We start from the raw sequence: 20,711 nt of genomic DNA, 5'->3' as shown, positions 1-20,711 counted from the left end.
GTCCCTGCCGTGTAGACGGGCGCCGTTTTTCACATGCACCACCGGGCCGCCCCATGTGCATGAGTTGTTTAGAAGTATTTTTTCCGTTTAGAGAATTACCTTCGTACAAAACATGTGTTGTATGATACAAAATGACGTACTCTCTTTATTAAATGTTTTTAACAATTTTGTGTAATTGATTTATTTGATATAAAGTTCTCCATACATAGTGTAAAATAACCATTTGAAAAACAGTTGTGGAATAATTTATTAATCATTTTTAAATTCTATTTTATACTAACTATAACAAGCCAAGCTTATGTTTTCATGTACATACAAATTCATTTACATACGGTTAAGGACGGACCGTTGGTGTATATGGTAGCGACGCCAATCTTTCACCGAAAAAGGTCAGTACCAAGTCTTGTTAGGACCGATCCCCGTTACGTAAGTCTAGGAAAATAACATATATAAATATAAAATATATTATAAAAATATATTTATTTTTTTCCTACACTTTACTGATACTTCGACGGTTGCAGATTGAACCATCCATTTACGTTGCCATATTTTACTGGTTAAAGGATTCGAATAACATTCTAATTATGAAGACAGCGAATAAGCCAGTTTTGTGAAAGTCAGTAAAATATAGCAATAATTTGTCGTTGGTTATGTTGTAAAAATGACAACCAAGCCAAGCGAAGTGTGCGCCCAGTACTTTACAGCTTGTACATAATGGCCGATTAATATCCAATCGATTCTTTTTACAAAAAGAAATCCTGTTCTATACTTTCTCTCATGTTATTTTTTACTTTTCCTTTATCCCCATTGGGGGTTCTTTCTTCACTTGACTCTGTCTTGAGTGTATGCTTCCTGTTTGTCTATCCAATCGAAATTCATGAATGCGATGTATTTCTTCTGAAGATCCAGTCTTATGACAGTCCAGACCACCGGCGCTTTGATACGGCCACCATCTGGCGGAAAATAAGCTGTCCCACTTTTGTTTTTGTTTTTCCGATCTCCACTGCTACGGGTTTTCATGTGCCGTTGTGCATTTTTGTTTTTCATCGTTTTTTTACGTTTTCCATGCATTGGACATAATGTGAAAGATCGGTCGATTTGCGTGCAAGATCTCCGTGTAGAACAAAGAGATTTTTGCGCCGTTTTTTTCAAAAGCGTACGCTAAAAAGTGCTATCGGGAGGTTGAAAACGAATGCGGGATAATGGGATAAAGATGCACACCCACACACCCTCACTTACTAACACATGCACAGCATGAAGATCGAAAGTGGAACGCCGATCGGACAGTCGGGTGTTAAAATTTGGACTCGAACGGAAGTTGTGACATCGTCGGCGGGTTGTTCTCTTTGTTCTTTTGGCCACTCTGTTGATTTGGTCCCTAGAGAACGAGCCAGGAAACTGATGCTGACAAACAAATCCACCTGTCGTCGATCGACGCTACTGTTACGCTGAAAGGAGCACGCGCAGCCGATCATTGTAAACCGACACTTGTGGGGCCTTATGCGTGCGTGCCATGATTGCAAACGGAGCATGATTTAGTGTCCTTTGTTGGCCGACGATCGGTAAACTTCCTGCAGACGGATGCCATTATGGCTACAGCTGGTACTCCAGCAAACGGCACCAACAGGCAGCTGTTGAAAGACTTGCAACGAACACGAGATCGGTGGTTATATTGCTGGGGAGTCAAAATTACGCATCACGCTATTCGGTCCTTCGGTTTGGTCATGATCAATATTTTGCAAGTGTCTGCGAATCACGTCGGGTGAAACTGAAATTCGTTCAGTCTGCGTGCTTTTTTAAGTAACACCACCAATGATCTACATTCCGTGTAATGTGTCAAAACGGAAGAGTGGAGGATATTTTCATGAATAAAAAAAAATTACATCGAAAACAAAACGAAATCATGCGTGTTCCGCCGAACCAGCCGGCATTTTTGGCAGTGAATCACTCCATCCCAGACGAAACATGTGGTTCCCCATGGTTTTCATTGCCTCGTGCATCATTATGAATGATGTCAAACTAAGCGAAATGAGTACAGAAAGAGAGAGAATGTAAGAATGTTCTTAATTATGTCTAGTTTTTTTTAATTCTTTGTGCATATTCAAGTTAATTGTTGATTAGATTCAGATTTTCTGTCCATTTTTCATTAATTTTAACATTTTATTAATTTGAATGTGTGACAAGCATTAGGTACTAAGCAATATATCCATTTGGTGATGATGGTTTCGCTTGTTTGGCTACGTAAACTGGGGGCGGATTCAATACTTTTGAAAGCATGGCACATGCTTGTAAACTACATCGTCCGTTATTTTAGCTACTGTAGTAGTAGTAGTAGTAGCTATTTTAGCTACTTTTATATGTTAGCTACTGTGTATTTATCTGTTCATGTTTTTGTGGCCGGTGGTTGAGATGATAGTCTCTACACGAAAGGACTGGGGATCAAATCCCATCCAGGGCAAACTCGTGTACGCAGGATTGACTATCATGCTACGGGTATATAAAGCCAAGGAAAGACAGTAATAGCAGGGCCAGGACCACCTTTTGATGGTAGTGACTGAAATGAGAGATAGGTCTTATAAATTTGTTTTTTTAAATTTCCAAAAATTCCTATTCCATTTTCTATGCCTATAACATTTCCAGCTTGTATTGTTGTTATAGTAAAAATTGTAAAAAAAAAACAAAAAAGGATTTGTTAGCAGGTCTGCTCGCGATGCCACCATTAATTTGGTTTTTGTCTTGTTATTCTCCTTCGCGAGGTTTTCTACGGCCTAGTCGATCCTTTGATAGGCGTCTGTCACATAGTATCCGCAAATCAATGACGATAACCACAATCCGTAAATCAATGAAGGATTGACTTATAAAAGACGTCTGAGTCGCCTTTTGGTAAACTTGCCACATTTAATTGTTCCTTAGCTTTTAACACTTATTATGCACGGCCTAGAAATAGATTGAAGGATGGTAACAGTAAGCTATATTCTTCAAGATCTGCCGCATGGTAATGATCTGATCAGTGGTTGTTTCTCGTTTCGAATTCTTCTCTGATCATCTGACCATATCTTCTAACAATTGGGCAGTTCGATCTTGTTGTATTAGCGAGTATATCTTGTAGGCGACCGTAACACCGGAACACCGTAATATTCCAATAACTTTTGCGCTCTGGCATAGCTCCTTTTTTCTACATGGATTAGATGATCCAAACAAAAGGCATCGTTGGAACGATTTAACGACTAGCCGACTCGATGAAGCAGTTCCAGAGACGCCGATTTCTCAGACGACATGACCCATCTAAGAGGATGATGATAAGGATTGATTAACTATTAACCAAAAATAAATTCGTTTGTTACCCTACTTAATCTGCTATGTTGAGCCATTGAGCCATTACATTTCTTTTTGAAGGACTTTCGTAAATTTTAACTGCGTAAGATATGTCTGGTCATTGAAACGAGAATGAGAAAAAAACTTTACTTAATGTTTTAGCTTATATTTCTTATAATTAATAGATATACATTTTTTCAAACTTTTATAATATTGTACTATCCACAAATTAATTCCACTCTAGGCTAATATTACTTCCTAATCGTCTAATTGGCAATTACCACCCACTTTCTCGAAGCATTTTGGCTGCCTCTCAAAGCGATCTCATAAAGCAACAGTTATACTCATTTTAAATTATGTAGTTTAAATGGCGCCCAACCAAAACCTGTGTATTGGGGATTAGTGAAACTGGTTCGAGACGATGAGTGAAAAATCGTTTATTATTCCACATTTTCATTCCTTGTTTACGATCGACAAGGCAATTTAAACGAGAGTATTACTACACGCGTAACATGGGTCAAAAGCTACTCGAATAAAAAAGATGTTCAAACTCGATCAATAAACTATTCAACATTGTAACGAATTATTGATCGTCGATCAACCATACTTTTCTCTTTACCATGGATATGGAAATTCTTTATTCGTCAACCACTTTGCATCGGATCCCTTTACGCTGACGTCCATTAAACGCTTAGAACCACCTGGTATACCCGGCTGTTGACGGAAGTGACCACCAGTGCATGTCTACGGTGCGCTCAAAACACCAAATTTCACAAACACGCGCCATTTGGTCATCGTACCGTGTGCCCGAAATAGTGTAGCGTTCGAATGGACACAGCCAACAAATCGTACACCCCGTTAAAAGAAGCCGTTCTGCACTTAATCGAGCGCGTTTTATGACCATCCATAAATCAGTCATAAAATCGCCAGACTCGCCGACCGTCCCATTCCTTCGCCAGTTGTATGCTTCCTCCTAAATAGCTCCGAAAAAAGCGAATTTATTCACCACACGATCAAAAGTTGTCGACCAACTGGCTGGGCCGGGATGATGATCGTGATCGTGCAGCGTCTAAAAAGTGAATTGCATTTGCAAACCACAACTGACCATGGTGGCGAATGCAGCGCAAACCCAAAAACAAAAAAACGGGAAAACGTTTCGTTCTCTTGGCACCGAACGCATTTTCATTTTCGCGGTCAAGAATATTTTGGTCTGGGATCGCCAAGCGGGTGGTTGTTTTTTCTTGCCTTTTTTCTGGTATCCTATAGCTTGTGGGTTTCCATTGCTATGAAAAAAGGGGTTAAAGGAGTGAACGGGTCGGAACTGTTTTGTACCAGCTGGATTCATACAACCGGGCCACCAGATCGACGACGTCAGTAGCGGCTATAGTAGTGTGAGCTAGTAACAGGTGCTACCGTTCCGTTTGCCAAAAAATCATCGTAGCTACCCCTTACCAAGCCGTGTGTCGGCCTCGGCAGCCTGGGGAAGGGTGTTTAGCGTGTTACCCAGTTGGCGTTAGAGAACATATGATGCCTCCTCCGTGCTTCGACCCTTTCCGCTTGCTTTCCTGCCGTACGCTTCTTGGTGGCCAAACCGTTGCGATTATTCACGGGTAGTCCCTCTTTCCCGCTTTCTATCTCTCTCCCTGGCTTAGCCTAATCATATCCAAGCGGTGGTCGATTATCCTTCACTTTTTGACATGTTTTTTTCCCTCACATTTCGCTCTCTGACGCATTGATATGTTGACGTGCTTTCCACTCTATCTGTTCCCTAGTCTGTCCGTCCGTCTCACAGGTTCTGTTCACTTGTTGACTCTTCTAACATACTTAAAGGACACGGAACCGTTTGCCACACGCGCAAGATGAAACCGCGGGAGGGCTTCACAGAGAAACACATCTTACGTTGGTTTTCTTCATCAAGCATCACTGAAAAGGCAGCAAATGGTGTTTGATTTATTTATAAGAGAAGCACAAATGCTACATGGCATGAACAGACGAATGGTGCGAGTAGGGATAACAAAAGACCAGGCTAACCTAAACGAAACTTGGTAACTGTCTGTCTCTTGGGGGCTACTGTTTTGCGAAGGAATTTTATGCGTCTTTTTTTAATTTTATCTAATTTATTTCAACCAAAACCTGAACTACAAAGGCGTTCTTTACGCGTCGTGGGGGATTGTATGACATTTCACGACTATTTTTTGTTTATGCTATGTGTGTGTGTGTGTGGTTATGAGTTGTTTTTTTTCTTATTCACCTTCTATATGTTATGAGTGATGGATTTTGTCACACTGACAGTGACACTGAGGATTTTAAAAACGTTTGCTGCCTCACTTTTGCTTCCTACACGATGAATCAAGTTCAGGCGACTAGCAGCAACGTGTTGCTGACCGCCAAAAATTTCCCACCACGATTGTGCGAGGAAAACTAGAAGCAAGATTTAGCATGCTGTCGTTCATTTGTTTGATTTTTGCACTCTCACATTTCGCCGAACAGAAAATGGTCATTATTTTTGTTGTACACATTCATATATCATCTTAGTCGGTGGTTTTCATTTTTGTTGTTGTTGTTTGGGCTGCTTCCTGTCTATTTTTTGGCAATGTTTGCTTTTTCCGTACGATAAATATTCATTTTCGTCCATTCTCTTCCGGTTTACTATTTTCCATCATAACTCACTTGCTCTTCTCTCTCTCTCTGTATGTTTGTTTCGGGTTTGTTTTTTTATTGCTGACTCGCAACACGTTTTACGTAAAATTTGGTGAGAAGTGATTTTCCCGAAAGCGGACGCCCAGTCATCGACCACATGGGCTAGTAATTTCGTGGAAACATTGCGAACGAGCAGCGAAACTTTGGATCAGCGTTGCGAAATGTTTTTTCCCCAACTGTCACGCGATCGATAGTTGCATCGAAAGCGTTTGTTTAGATTGCAGACGTGTGTTTGAACGTGACGATGAATCATGCTACATGGAGGCTTTCCTTTTAGTCAATCGGAAATGTATGGCATTATTTTTGAAGATCGTTTAATGTTTCTCAGTATCTCGCAGAACAAAATTTTATCAGATTGAATTAAATGAGTTTAAAATCTTTTATAATGGCTAAGCATCATGGAGTTTCGCATACATTTGGCAAACATAACATTTCGATTGTGAACCCCAACCCAGATCAGAACAAAACAAACATGCACCGCACACACACAACAAACACACACACACACGCTGCTACTACCAAGATCTGTGCCCGTGGCGGCTCCATGCCTCTTCTTCATAAGAAACCAAAAAATATGCTAAAGCAGCATAACGCTTGGTTTTTTTAATGCAGTTTTTTATCTTTTGCTGCCTCTTCAAGTGTTCTGTTAGTCTTGGGGGTTTTTTGTTGTTGACGGTATGTTTTTTTCTCTTCACATTAAGCATAACGGCGTTCGCTTGTAGTCACTGCACGAGACCATCCTCGCTATGTGGCGCACGCGCTGCAGGAGTACCGAACGCGTCGCGGTTTTCAACTTCATTTTTTGTGTTGTTCTTCGCGCTATGTTTCTTATGTTTTCATACTTTGCACGTGTTCTTACAATTTTGTATGTATGTTTGAGCTGTGCAAAACAGGATGATCATATTTGAGTTTGTTGAAGAGTTTTCTTTCCAACTTTTTTAAATAGTAACAATAGAGCATACTTTTCCGGAATTTCCTTTTGGCAAGGAAAAATATTTCTCAAAATTCACAATAAAAAAAAATTAAATCATTTAATCCGTTTTCATTCACCGACCCTCATCCGGTACTTCTACAACCAGTATCCAATAACCGATCGTATTTTCCTCTTAGCAGCCGGCTTTCCCGTCGCATGTTTACGTGTGTTGTGGATTTGTTTATTTTGCTTCAATTCTCTATTCCGTCACATGCCGCGTGGCCACACGGGAGTGAACGTTCGCAGCATCGCACGAGACCAGCCGATGCAGCTGCAGCAGAATGCACCAGCAAAGGGTGAGTAGTACATAATGCGCCACATTAAGGATTATCTATGTGTGCGAGTGTGTGTGTGTGCGTGTGTGTGCGCGCGTTGGAGTTGTTTCACGCGATCATATGGCACGGCGTTCGCTGACGGTCTCTCCATTGCTATTGCTTTCTCTCTTTCTCTCTGTAGGATCATTCCGATCTTCCCGCTGAGAAAAATCGTTTTTCCGCCGATGCGCAGTGTATTTCGCGTGAGCAAGAGACAAACGGAACGATATGTGGTTATTTACATCTTTGGGGTCCTGCGCGATCTAGAGCGATCCTTGGTCACAAGCCGATAAGTCGATGCCGGTTAACTAGTAAGCGTCAGAATATCACGGGCAGCTCCCGGAGATGGTTTAAAGTTTAGTTGTCGTCTGGTTCTGGCAGTGAACGTTTGCGTGCTGGAAAACTGGAAGTGAATTTTCCCTGTTAGTGAAGGTGTTTAAACGCGAGCTAGAATTTTAGTGTTAGCGGCTAAAGTGTAGTATAAGTATAGCTGAGTGGAGGATTTTAATTGAATTTATGGAACAATAATTTAAAATCATTGTTCATCAATGTTGTGTTTTGTAAAGAAAACATCTAATGAAAAACTAATGAGAAAATGCTTCGCATTGAAAACAGTATGTAATCAATTTGCTTTATTGAAATCAACAAAAAATATACATATGAGCGACCAATTCCGTTCAGCGTGTGATGAGGCAGTTTTCTAACAGACAAAAGTGTATTCTCCGATAAATGAAAACCACCACTAACTAGGAACTCGTGCCTAGAAAAACAGATCCTCTCACCGGTCATCGGATCTGACTGTAGTTGGGCGGTCCTATAAGAGTGCCGACAGTGACAAATAGAAGCTGCGAGCGTTTAAAATTACTGCGTGAAATATTTCGCAGAACAGTGAAACGACCGTTAGTCAGAAAGGTGGCGTTGTAATAGGACGATCTTGCTGCTAGTGTTGCATTTAGTTACTTGTATAATTTTTACCCCCAGCCGTAAGGGCTGGACGTTTTCTTGTGTTTTTTTTCGGCGCTATTGAAGAAAACAGTACAAAAAAGAAACACTCTGTTTGAAAACAGAAAAAAGTTCACCATCTTACGAGGTGAACGGACCGGTGTTAAGTTTCGGGACGTGTCTCGTGCTCCGTAGTGTACTCCACATTGTGCGGTCGTTAAACGGCGGCTGTTCGGATGGTAGTCGGAAGAAGCGGTAAGTGTGTGGGCAGCAAATTTCCCACCAGCCTTCCTTTGACGCTTTGCATACCTTGGGGACGCTGATCAGGGGTGGGAGATGTTTGAGGCCTGGTTGGGGGGAATACTTTTCATTTCAACAAATTAGTTGACAACTGACAAGCATGCCAACTTGGGAAAGTGGAGCTCCATCACAGTCCGGTGTCTTTCGTTCGGGGAAAGCGAATGGCCCAGGTGACTTAATGGGATGTTGATTTACGCTTTTCCCATGCTGTGAGCAAGTTTTGTCATGTTTTCAAAAACGGTAATGAACCTTGATTCTAATGTCAATGGAAATAGAATTTCCCCTCAATGGAAATGGAATTTCCCTTTTTTCGAGTTTTTAGCCAAATAAAGTCTTTTATGGAGCGTTTTCTGATAAGCAATTAATATTTAAAATGTTTCAGTTTAATGTTATGTGATATCTGAAACTTTTGAAAAAAAAAATGATTCAGTTTAATCATATAAGATATCTGAAACATAAAAAGTTAGTAATTGTACCAATTATTAAACAGGAAATATAAATACGTTGGCCTAAGAAGGACGAACCATGCTGAGAAATAGGCAGAAGTTAATTTCATAGGGACGTCTTTCATCTTGAAATCGGCTTGCACTTTTATCGGTTTTGTTTGATAAGCTCAGGCAATTAATGTAATTTAAGCTTAATTGTTTAAGCTTAATGTTTTACCGGTTCATTAAAAGAAAAAGGCAAACTTTAATTTGTTTTGCACAATTTTTTTTAAATGTATTATTTTCCACTGTTTTGAAAAATGTGTTTATTCTAACCTTTTTGATGTGAAAAACAATAATTTTCATTTTGAAAAGGATTATCTTGTTGGCTTAACGACCCTTAAGGTCCTGCCGACCATTTCTGGCTTCCTAGATTTATTTTACCAGGTAGCCGGATAGCCAGGGCGGACTGTCCAGATAGGATTTGAAAACCGATCCTGCTATGTGGAACCAGTGCTGTTTTTCATATACACCAACACAGTGCAGTGATGAGCCCCTTTCAAAAGGATTGCAAGTTTCGAATCCACCCCTTTAGATACAGCAAGTGCATGTATTTCCCCTATCGTAAATTCGTTTATCGCGTCGGTCTCTAATGGGACGTTTTAACATACTGGACAGTACATCGGACAGTTCATTGCTTTGCTCGAGATAGTCCAATCAGCACGATCAAGGTGTACGCCTGAGAGGAGAATTTATGAACCAAGGTGATTGCTTTCGCGGTAGATGATTTCTCAGAGCAACGCCGATGGCCGGTGGTCGGTGTGCGAATGGGTTGAAATAATATCGAACGTCGATATGGCGCCCTGTCGGAGGGCCGTTGTACTAAAAATAGTAACTCGATACACACGGTCCATACTGTCCATCTTCCAGCCGGATGCGATTGGACGTAAGCACTTAATCCAAGGTATAACCACTACTCCACTACGGTTCGATGCGATGTGGTTGGACTATCTTTCGATTCCGTTGCTTGGTTACGTCCTTGTGCCGATTGAGTGAAAGAAAGGCCAGGCAGAACAATTCCACCATCAGTCCCGGTGCTGGAATGCACTCAGTGGCCACTTCCAAAGTAGATCAACGACATCGTATAGATCTTTCCTCGAGTGAGAAATGACGTTCAAGTTTTGAGCAGAGTTCAAGTTAACTTACGCAGCGTTCCAGCTGATCGGGTTTAAGTGCAGAATATGGATCTTATTTTCCAGCAAATACGCAATAGCAAGATAATAAACTGCAAATATTTTGTACATTGTATGGGAACATAATCCCATAGGAATTGATCGTCCGGTATAAAAGTTGTTTAGAAACATAATTTATAAGGCCAAGGAATTTCACATTTTTTGTAAAATATTGAACCGAGTGGATAAAAGCTTTTTAATTTTTATTTTTGTTTACCATGTAACTTGAACGCAAAGGTTTAAACGTTAAGTGGCCAGGAGGTATACCTTCAAAACACGCAATAAAATTCGTGACGTTGAACGGCATAAGCACGATTTAAATTCTATTGCGTCCACAGAACATATTGGCGTCAGCGGTTTGGGAAAAGAGTTCTTTCTTGTTCAATTTTTAAATATAAATTTCTATTTATTGCGGCTCGCATACAAGAAAATACAGATAAACACATGTTGGTATAACACGTCATGTGAACATACATAGATAAACCAAGTAGCTGCTTAGTGTAAAGTAATGTGACGGAATGGTCATAACTCGTCCGATTTCCCTTGCCGATGGACATTTTAAAATGCTTTTTCCTTCTCCTATGGCCAGTCCGGGAAACAGCTGATCGATCGTTTCGATTAGCAATCTCATCTTCATCAATCAAACTACTCTCAAAACTCCCAATCGATTCCTAAACCACAACAACAATAAAAAAAAATCATGTAACCGAATTTAATTTCACCACGATCAATCATTATTGCACGTGGGGAGGGATGAATGCTCTACCCACACGATGGAAAATCCACTGACCACTCACGGTAGTAAAGCAATAACAAACGAACAAAAAAAGGAAAGGACAACCTCTGTGTAGGGCATCCTCATTTTGGTTGATCGCTTGAAACGGCAAAAAAAAGATTAACCCCTCAGTCATGTGCGCCGACAGACGACCGCCAGGAATAAGGAAGTGTGCGCGCACGCGGAGAAAATAAACTTCAACAAGTGGATGATCTAATACGCGGCCCGTCAGCACTCGGCTGTGGGAAATCTGGCGTGAAAAGTGCCGGACTGGCCGTCCCAGCCGAAAAGGTGAAACAACCTGCTGCTTCACGTGGATCTGTGCAGGGACTGGTTTTTGGCAAGGGGTTTTCCATTCGCACGTTGATGTTTATTTCGCCCAACCGCTTTTCTGCGTTTGCGTTTTCATCAGGCGGAAGGGACAAGTTTGGGGATCAGTCTGGGGAACCATTTTCGCACATAACCTTACGCTCGTAGTCAAAATGCGTCATTCGTGTGAGGAACACAGTATTTTTACTTTTTCGGCCTAATACCGAACTTGGAGACGCGAACGGACGCGAGTTACCTGTTACATGTTTGTATTCTGAACCTTAGAGCGTAGTTGTTGATACGTAAATGCGACGCGCTGAGCTCTCCAGACTGAGCGCGAAGATTGTGTCGATCGTATTAGAATTTTTCCTTTTTCCGTAAACCCTCCCCATTTGTGGAGGCGATTGACGAACGAGAAAATGTTTACAAACCGGGTTGGAACTGGTCCAAGAGCGTCGTCAGATGACAGAAAAGCCCGAGACCGTTTGCCTCCCGGTCAGCTGTTTCCACCCGGTGGCCGAAAGCGCTTGTCACCTTGATCGGTCGGTGTCGATGGTCAAGCTACCGAAACGATGCAGTCCGTTTGAACAGGGAATCTGCTGGAAAGCGCACGGTTTCACACCTCGCAAGCGTTTGGTAAGATGGTGATGTGCGAGGTTAATGAAGCTATAATCATCTACGATCACAAATAAATTGGTCACCCTGTGAATTAACACTAAACAGATCTCGACCCCGAGCATCATCATCATTGCCAATTATTGACCCGGATGGGAAGGTAATGATCTGAAGCATTTTTTCTGTGTGTCTGTGCAACCATTTCTAGTCTGTTTATGCAAGCAGAGTGTGAGAACGATCGTAATAGATTATGTGATAAATCAAAATTATTCAAACGCTTGTCGAAGTTGAGCGCGTAACTGCATTTTTAAATCACCATTGACAGTTACGATAGGCAGAACGCAAGGATTTCCATCCACCCGATTGGAGGTACGTTCACCTCGACCCGATTTTCTGCTCCCTAGCGTATGCGCGGGGTCGAAACGAATATACTTAAGCGCAAAGCAAACACTCCTTTGGCAGGTTTGGAAGGAAGATTGATTGATGAAAAATGCTAACCCATAAAATGCGCTTCCCGCGAACGAACAGTGGAATAAAAACAAAATCGTAATCGAATTTCCCTTCGCACATGTTGCTTCGACGCGGCCAATCGTAGTAAGTGTGCAATGCGTAGTAGTATTTGAATCTTTTTTTTTGTGTGTGTGCTGCTCATAATGCGCAGGTCGCTTGGGTTGTGTCCAACGCTGTGTTGTTGGTGTACTAAGATCAATGGTCTAAGTTTCAAAACAAACAAACGTTGTGAACCACGCTCGAAAACGACATGACGGGTGTTTGTGTTTTAGTGTTGTTTGGTACCTACTGCTTCTAGCTGTAGAGCTTGGAAGCAAAGAAAAGAGACGATTGTTGTTGATACAATTACACATAAAAAACAGAAGAACATGACTAAAATTCATGTAAAAAACTGTTCTATTACACTCCCTGCCCATTTGCGCATTAATGCTTTCGAAGAAAAAACAAACGGTAAGATTTCTAGTTCGAAATTCTTCCCCGATTGGATACTTTTCTTTGGTTCCCCTTCGGACCAAACGCTTTGTAAATGTTCTCTTAAGTGGTTTCCGTGTAGACCGTTTTTTTCTGTGGCCTCATCTTTGTATTTTTATTGAATAAAAAAAGAAGTTTCAATCTAGAAACAATACAGAAGCGGCAGAGGCTAAAGCTAATTTTATACAACCACTCTTTTTACTATCATAAATCAGATCGTATACCGGAAAATTGAAAAACACTAGACTAGCCACGCTTTGCTGTTCGAAAACGTCATAAGCCGTGTCGTAAATTGCAGATCATAATTCCTGGTACAGCAAGGGAGAAAAAATAACTCCCCTAATCAATAAGGAAAATGTAGATGGTAAGGTTCCATTTACATTGGTTTACTGATTACGTTTCCGTTCGAGAACAGCTGTACAGTGAAGTCCTCGTAGAAAATAAATCTAAAATTAGAATGTTGTATTTTTTATTAAAACGGAAATAATAATAAAATAAGATTTAAAAACATATTTTTTTTGTGAAATCATTCGCTTTGACTCATTATGAATATTTTTGCGTTTGCTCTTTACTGTTCTAGACCCACTCACGATGGTGCAGGAACTTCCGTACAACGTACCTGAAGAGCTTTACAATCTTACCCAGCTGGCCGACGTATCGATAGCGGCGGGTAAGCTGAACACAGACACCAACCGTTACAGCCCATCGGTTTCACATGACACATACTACCTTCATCAAGGAACGACCAAGCTATACAGTCCTATTAAATACAACATCCTACGTCACTGTGACTCATCCGCAAAAATGATCACGAACGCAACGCCGCTAGCTTCTGCAGGCTTTACATCCTCCTCTTATCACACGTTGCGACGAAACGAAACAGCACATGCAATCTTTTTCGAAGATGTAGATAAGGGCTACGTCACAAAACAACACCTCTACCCGGTAGGAGAACCGATGGATTTGCATACACTATCGTCATCCGACGACACACTGATGGCAGCAGTACCGGCAAAAAAGAAATGGACCAAAAAGTGGGAAATAATCCATGGTTCGGTAAGTCCGAGCGGTCCGTTCGTTAATCAGCTACAGCAACAACCGGACGAACCCCTGTACGTCGTTCGATCGCTCCAGGTAGAGCAACATCCAGCCACACATGTTGCACCGTTGGTACCGAGTGTGTCCGTTGCTGTTGGAGATAATGAACGGTCGGGTCTAATCTATTACGCTCCGACGATAAAGCGCGTTGATGATGCAGATGATACGGATTGCCGGAAGAAAGGTGATAATGAGTTGCAGCTGTACACTATAATAGGATGTCCTGAGCTTCCAGAAACCGTCAGTTGCTTCGGCAACGGCCAACAGCAAGCTGCAGCGCTCACACATTCATTCAGTGGTTCATCTTCGTCGGAGGAATCGCAAGATTCGGCACCGACGGTGGAAGGCTATTCTCATAAAGTGTTTGATCGCAAAAAATCACGCAAGATACGTACGGTATCGTCTAGAAGCAGTGGCAGTACGGTGAGTGCAGCCCCGAGTGTGCCTGAAACAGACGTTATGTCTCAGGAACTGATGCTTGTGCCATTGGAGGAATCATACGTAACGGCAGCCCGAAGTAATAGTGAGCTTGAGGAACCGCAGGATGCTAGTAACGATGTTGATGATCACGATATCAAGAGCAGCGAGGAAACTACAACTTCTCGCCCGGAGGATGTTCATGTATGTCCCGAGTGTAACAAACGCTACTCTACGTCATCAAACTTGGCAAGGCATCGTCAAACACATCGGTAAGTTAGTATGATTCCTCTTAATGAATATAGCTTCGAATAATGCGTTTCATCCTTTCCAACGTGCAGCTCTCTGGAAGATCAGAAAGCTCGGCGATGTCCATACTGCTCCAAAGTGTATGTTTCGATGCCGGCGTACTCGATGCACGTAAGGACACACGATCAAGGCAGCAAGTGTCCTACTTGTGATAAGCGCTTCTCCCGGCCATGGTTACTACAGGGTCACATTCGCACCCATACAGGCGAGAAGCCTTTCAAGTGTAACGTGTGCAACAAGGCATTCGCGGACAAGTCTAATCTCCGCGCGCACGTACAAACACATTCTAACACCAAACCGTACCAATGTGGACGCTGTGGTAAATCATTCGCATTGAAATCGTATCTCTGCAAGCACGAAGATTCATCCTGTCTAAAAAATGATAAGCCGCAGAAAGTACGTAAGCCCACGAGCGGTGGCCGCATTCGACGTAAACCCTCCAGGAGTGATCATACGGAAATGATCACTTCATCTGCAGTATCGGAGGAAAGATCGTGTACCACTCCGGGGACTAGTAGTGTAACCTCGAGTGCTATGGAACAACAGGTGATACTATCGTCCGATAGTCGGTATAGCTACCCTTCCAATGTACCCTTCAAAGATGTGCTACGAGCCAAGATCCGGGAGGTAGTTGAGGACAATTGTAAGCGGACGGCTCGGCTTCGGGCAGCCACCAATGCTTCGCAATCAAGTAATCCTGCACGTGAAGCCACTCCGCAGAGCAATCGCATCAGTGTGATACGTATTGCAGGTTCTCCGGGAGGATACACACTGGATGGGCCAAAGACGTCTTCAAGCGGCAGTCCGGATAGCTATGCCGTGATTGCGTAGAACGAAGCGAAATCTCTTGCGTATTTTGTGTTGATCTCCTGTGAAACTAAGTATTTCCCTATTTTGCTCTTGTGGGCAACTGACACCGATCACCTACAGTACAGTTGCCGGTAAGAGAAGAAATATTTATTTAGATACGATATTTTTAATTGTTGTAGTATAGTTTAAGCTTTGATTAGATTCTCTATCAAGTAAGACTTTCGTTTAGGCTCCTTAGCGTTAGTGTATGGGACTAGCGTGTAAGATTATTTCTAAGTTAAATTAAGCTGATTACAAAATTTCAGACACAGCTACAATCCAAAGCAGTAGGGTTAGGTTCACTGCATATGTCAGGCGAGCTCCAACAAAATGGTTCTTGCAAAACTGTTATGCATTTCGGACAAACTTCGTCTAAACGAAACGACCTCCAGTAATATTCCGGCTGTCGATTAGGATAAGTTCAAATCACGTAGTATAGAGAAAGCACAACGTGTGTGTGTGTGTTTAGGTTTATAGCACATAGATGTTTGACAACATTTTATGAACAGGACGAGAATGTTCTAGTCTGATTTTGTTTTACTTTTGCCCATCTTTTGCTTACTGTTGCTGACTGCTTATCTTCGCTTTTGGGCTGGATAGATTCACTACATAATGCAATTCATAATTAAGTTTTCCTAGGAATAGTTTTTTTAATTTGCATATTTTAGCAGGTATACTTTATTTATTTTTCTTCACATCATCAATGCATATTATGTTCGTATGGTTCATCACATCCATAGAATTACATGTTACAAATTATTGTATTTTTATAACGAAAGCTGAAGAGGTGGTGCTAGAAAGTAAGGTGGTGTATGTTTTTCAATAAACACTGTTAGCCAGTGTTTATTGGTTTTAAAAACACTACATGTTTCAGATGCTGGGAAAGCTGCAATGATTTTCATCAACTAAAATAGAATTAAGCCCTTAAATTGCAAATCATATGAAGGATAAAAACATTTTGAATTTATTTTCAAAAAATCTTCTACGAAGTGATAGAACTGCTAGCAATGTAAGATTTACAAGACATTTACATTATAAGTGAATAAAAGTTGTACGATTTGTAAAAAAACATTATGCAATTTTGTTTTATTTTTTAACGTTCGAAAATATTGATGGTTTGTCCATTAATGGTTTATCATTCCGTTTTTGAAATGTTAATAAAATCTTAAAAAAAAATTCATTTTTATTCCTCTATTAAAGAACTTACATTAATACTATTTTACAAAACTATATTTTTGCCGTTAATACATATACTAATGCCACGTTTAACCAGTCAAAGAACGAAGTTCGTTTTCGTTGAATGTCTCCGCCAAAGATATACAAATTAAATTGTTCTATTGGTAGCTAAGGGAACTTGTGGGAAGGTATATTTTCCTTGCTAGGATGCACTACCCTTGAACCCGAACTCGAATGACCATGCGGCTAAGACTAGTATTCTCCTCAAGCGATCTGCAATCATCATTACGGTAGTAGATCATCAAGATTAATTTCATCATAATAGCTAAGCCTCAATACTTTAGAAACTCAACCGGGGAATTTAAGATGGAAATGAAACTAACAAATGCTTTGAAAATATTACTAGCATTAGTGATTTGTAATACAACTTTCCTCCCATTAATAATTATTTTTCCTATGCATAGTCTGTTGAAGCTATTCTGCTGAGCATAGAGCAAAAGTTTGGATAACGTTATCACCACATTGCGAAAATGTCTACACATCAGCAAAAGCATACCATGCGAAGTATATTACGTTCTCCAGGATCTACCCCGGAGCAAAGAAGTTTTTTTTTATCGTATAAGGCACGTAAGGCGAACAGACTCTATTTTGTCGAGTTTCGAAGCACTATGTCATGGTCTCGATGGATGACGAGACCAAGCTAACACTGAATGTCAACGACAGTGGTATGAAACACTTTATGTAATGTACGTGCGATGTATTTTTACGGAAGAAGTTTTTTATTTGATCTGGGCTTGCCAAGAAACCGCTTACACTCTTTCAATATCCTTGGGCTATGATTGATATAACTTTTTTGGGCAAACTTTAAACGTCTACTCCAATAATTTCTAATCGTGAAGATCACGAAATAGGTGAACCAAATAACAGCAACCAAATAGTAACATTTATTGAAGGTACCATTGAAGGTTTTCTGGAACATCGATTTTGATTAATTCCGAACGAAAGCTGTGATTATTTTTAAAGCTATGCTTTAATCGAGCATCTTTACATTTCTCTCGGTGTTTCATTTCTTAATAACTTTTTAACTTTTTCAAAACATGATCTACATCATCAGATTGTGCGAAGAGCTTATTCAAAAACAAACCAAATTCGTTTTAAAATGAAACCCACAACCAAAAGGTTGTAACTGAAGAGGTTTTTGGTAACGATTTAATGTGCTTCCTTATGCGATGCGAAATAGCACTATAAAGTAAGCAAGAGTAATAAAAACATTATACGCTAACAAACAGCGGTTTGTGGTACGAATAACCTTGAGATCAAATAACGACTTAGCTAAAAAAAGACAAACAAGAGTGGCAAACAAATGATCTTCCTTAAAACAAAGCTATAAACATGAGATTAATTTAATTGCATCTGATAAACTACACCAGGCAGTCAAACGAAGCTTAGATGTCAGGGTCTATGATGTCGCTGGCTGTAAGTTTCGCGAACCGGTTGGAAGCACATCGACCACACGAGCGAACGAGAGAGACGAACCAGCGTTGAGTTCAAGTACACATATCATTGGCGCTTTACCGACTCCGAGCGGCCAAAGCGAAAAGCGAACAAGAGGGGCTAAGCAAAAATCAGCGAAGCAATAAGCCTTTTTGTGTTTGTGCTTAGGCTGATGCACCGTTGGTCCATTAGAAAGTGAAAGCGAGTGCAGTGCAATTGCATCGACCGTGCAGCTAATGCAATGTCCGAATGCTCTTTTTAGTCTTCAGTTTTCTATTGGCTGCCATCGTGATGGCTTCTGCTACGATCCACATCAAGCAGCTGTCGGTGGACAAGTGTCCTTCTCAGTACGAGGCAAACGATCTTGGTGTCACACTATCGGAAATGCACCGTGCGATCGCACTACAGGAACTAGACGAAACGGAAGTGCGCCGGGAGGAGTCGTTGCGATTGTTTCGCGAATGGATAGCTACCCATCCGCACATACGCAGATGTCGCACGGACGCACTGTTTCTGTTACGTTTTCTGCGTGCCCGGGCGTACAATTTGCAAGCGGCCCAGACCACTCTTGAGCGCTATCTAACGATGCGTCAGCTGTTTCGGATATGGTACGAAAATCTGGATCCAACCGATCGTTACATGCGTGAGTTGGTTGAGAATGTGCAGGGCTGCCTGCCACTTGGTCTGGACGCTAGTGGACGTATGGTGGCGCTGGTGAAAGTACGCAGCTATGATGTTACACGTTTCAATTGCTACCATCTGGGGCGACTGCAACACATGCTGTTCGAGGCGTTCTTCGACGATGTGGCGGTACAGATTGCGGGCGGTGTCGCGATCGTGGACTGTGAAGGTGCTACCATGGGACACTTTGTATGCTTCAAGCTTTCGGACATCAGGAATTTTATGGACTGCCTTGCCCATGCACTCCCGTTGCGTGTGAAAGAGGTGCACATTGTACGTTTACCCCGCATTGGTCAGGCCCTAGGGAATTTGGTGTTAAGCTTCGCAGCCGAGGAACTACGTAAGCGTATTTTTGTGAGTATAATTTGCCCCAACACGCAAGAAAGTCAAAATTAGAGTAACGTGTACCTTTTCGTGTTTTTTTGTTGTTTCCGGATAATGTTTAGTTTCACGCTAGCATGGATGAGGTTTTGAAATACGTCGATCGGGACCTGCTGCCGATAGAGTACGGAGGTAAGACGTGCCCAGAGGAAATCACCAACAGCTTGAAACAGCGGTTATCAAACAAACGTGACACGCTTCTGTTGCTTGATCGTATGGAGATCGATGTTGAGCCTTACGCACACCTTTGGCGTCAAACGGACGAAAGTGACGTGGAGTTCGGTATGGAGATTGACTAACCTGAGGAAAACCGTACAAACCTACTGTGCTACGTTAATACTCTAGAGCAAATGTAAACGTTAGCTGAGATTGATGGAAAGATGATCAGTTGCATAATTCAACATGCTTTAATATACGGGATACGTCAGTACTACATCGAATTAATTACAGTAAGCCCTTCATGCACGAGATATTAATCACACATAATACAAGTGTATGATTGTATCGCACACGAATTGCGTAATTTGCTTTGTTGTTACCGATAACCCTAACCTATCACACCCATCCCACATACGGTTGACGAACCCGGAACACTTTAATCTCGACTTTTGTCCAGACAAGGATTGAAAACAGTGGAGAGTTTTTTTCCCAAAACAATTTTACCACGTAAGCCGGTGAAATCAACACTGTAGGTGAGGTTAACAGCACTTTCAGCTCGTCTATAAGAGAATTATATTCTATCACTTTTTGTTTTATTTATTCGATTTCCATCTATGTATGTGGTGTATTAGCTTAGGTGCGCAATATTATCATACAAACAGAGAACACACGATCACTTGCAATTGAATCTGTGCCCGAAAAACCTCCATCTTCCATGGAGACTGTCGTTGCTCTAGCATCTGTGTACACAAACGTTAACAACAAGTTCTATTTAGATTTGACGTGCAATTCTAGAGCTCTCTACACCAGATATATTCGACTCTCCCTGCATCGGAATCCAGATGAATCCAGATGTAATATTATAATCGCCGAACACTTTAATTAGATCTTTAACAAATTTCTCCAGCGCCGTTTGCGTGTGGGAATGTTTGGTGCATATGCATGAAAAACGCACGCGATCGCATTGCGGTCATAGATTATCTACCCAGATCGATTAAACCTTTCCCTTGAGGCGTAATGCACAAACAGCAAGGGCCTACAATGACCGTCGTTGCAATGTCAGTGTCTCGTGGCCTAGACAACCGACCCAATAGAACCCGTCCCCTGGGAGGACGTGTGAGTAATAACATTGATCATTCTCTCTTTAAAGCTTAAGCTGAGGCTCGATCGTGCTCCATCGTGTGCGTATCGTCGTACTCAGCAGTAATCTAATAAAGTTTGTAGAAGCGAATATGATGGTGTTGTTGCCTTCTTTCTTTCTCGCAT

At 41.4% G+C, this 20,711-nt stretch overlaps 2 protein-coding genes across 2 annotated transcripts; both read left to right on the top strand.

Moving 5' to 3' along the window:
- The first annotated feature begins 7,494 nt into the window (after positions 1-7,494).
- On the top strand, positions 7,495-16,953 carry LOC125769234 (uncharacterized). Its single transcript, XM_049437819.1, has 3 exons — positions 7,495-8,499; positions 13,462-14,668; positions 14,738-16,953. The coding sequence occupies exons 1-3, from the start codon at positions 8,481-8,483 to the stop codon at positions 15,534-15,536; spliced, it is 2,025 nt and encodes a 674-aa protein (XP_049293776.1). The 5' UTR covers positions 7,495-8,480; the 3' UTR covers positions 15,537-16,953.
- A 725-nt stretch (positions 16,954-17,678) lies between these two features.
- On the top strand, positions 17,679-20,676 carry LOC125769235 (retinaldehyde-binding protein 1-like). Its single transcript, XM_049437820.1, has 2 exons — positions 17,679-19,259; positions 19,352-20,676. Exons 1-2 carry the CDS (start codon positions 18,474-18,476, stop codon positions 19,583-19,585), a joined length of 1,020 nt encoding a protein of 339 aa, XP_049293777.1. The 5' UTR covers positions 17,679-18,473; the 3' UTR covers positions 19,586-20,676.
- The last annotated feature ends 35 nt before the right edge of the window (positions 20,677-20,711 follow it).

Source organism: Anopheles funestus, chromosome 3RL (genome assembly GCF_943734845.2).
Source record: "Anopheles funestus chromosome 3RL, idAnoFuneDA-416_04, whole genome shotgun sequence".
Lineage (NCBI taxonomy): Eukaryota > Metazoa > Arthropoda > Insecta > Diptera > Culicidae > Anopheles > Anopheles funestus.
This window is presented reverse-complemented; position numbering and strand designations above follow the sequence as displayed.

Bases quoted from the DNA above. Each gene is read 5' to 3' on its own strand.
- LOC125769234 (XM_049437819.1), top strand. The intron at 14,669-14,737 runs GTAAGTTAGTAT...TCCAACGTGCAG, and splicing joins AGGCATCGTCAAACACATCG to CTCTCTGGAAGATCAGAAAG.
- LOC125769235 (XM_049437820.1), top strand. From the start codon at position 18,474: ATGCTCTTTTTAGTCTTCAGTTTTCTATTGGCTGCCATCGTGATGGCT. The intron at 19,260-19,351 runs GTGAGTATAATT...GATAATGTTTAG, and splicing joins AACTACGTAAGCGTATTTTT to TTTCACGCTAGCATGGATGA.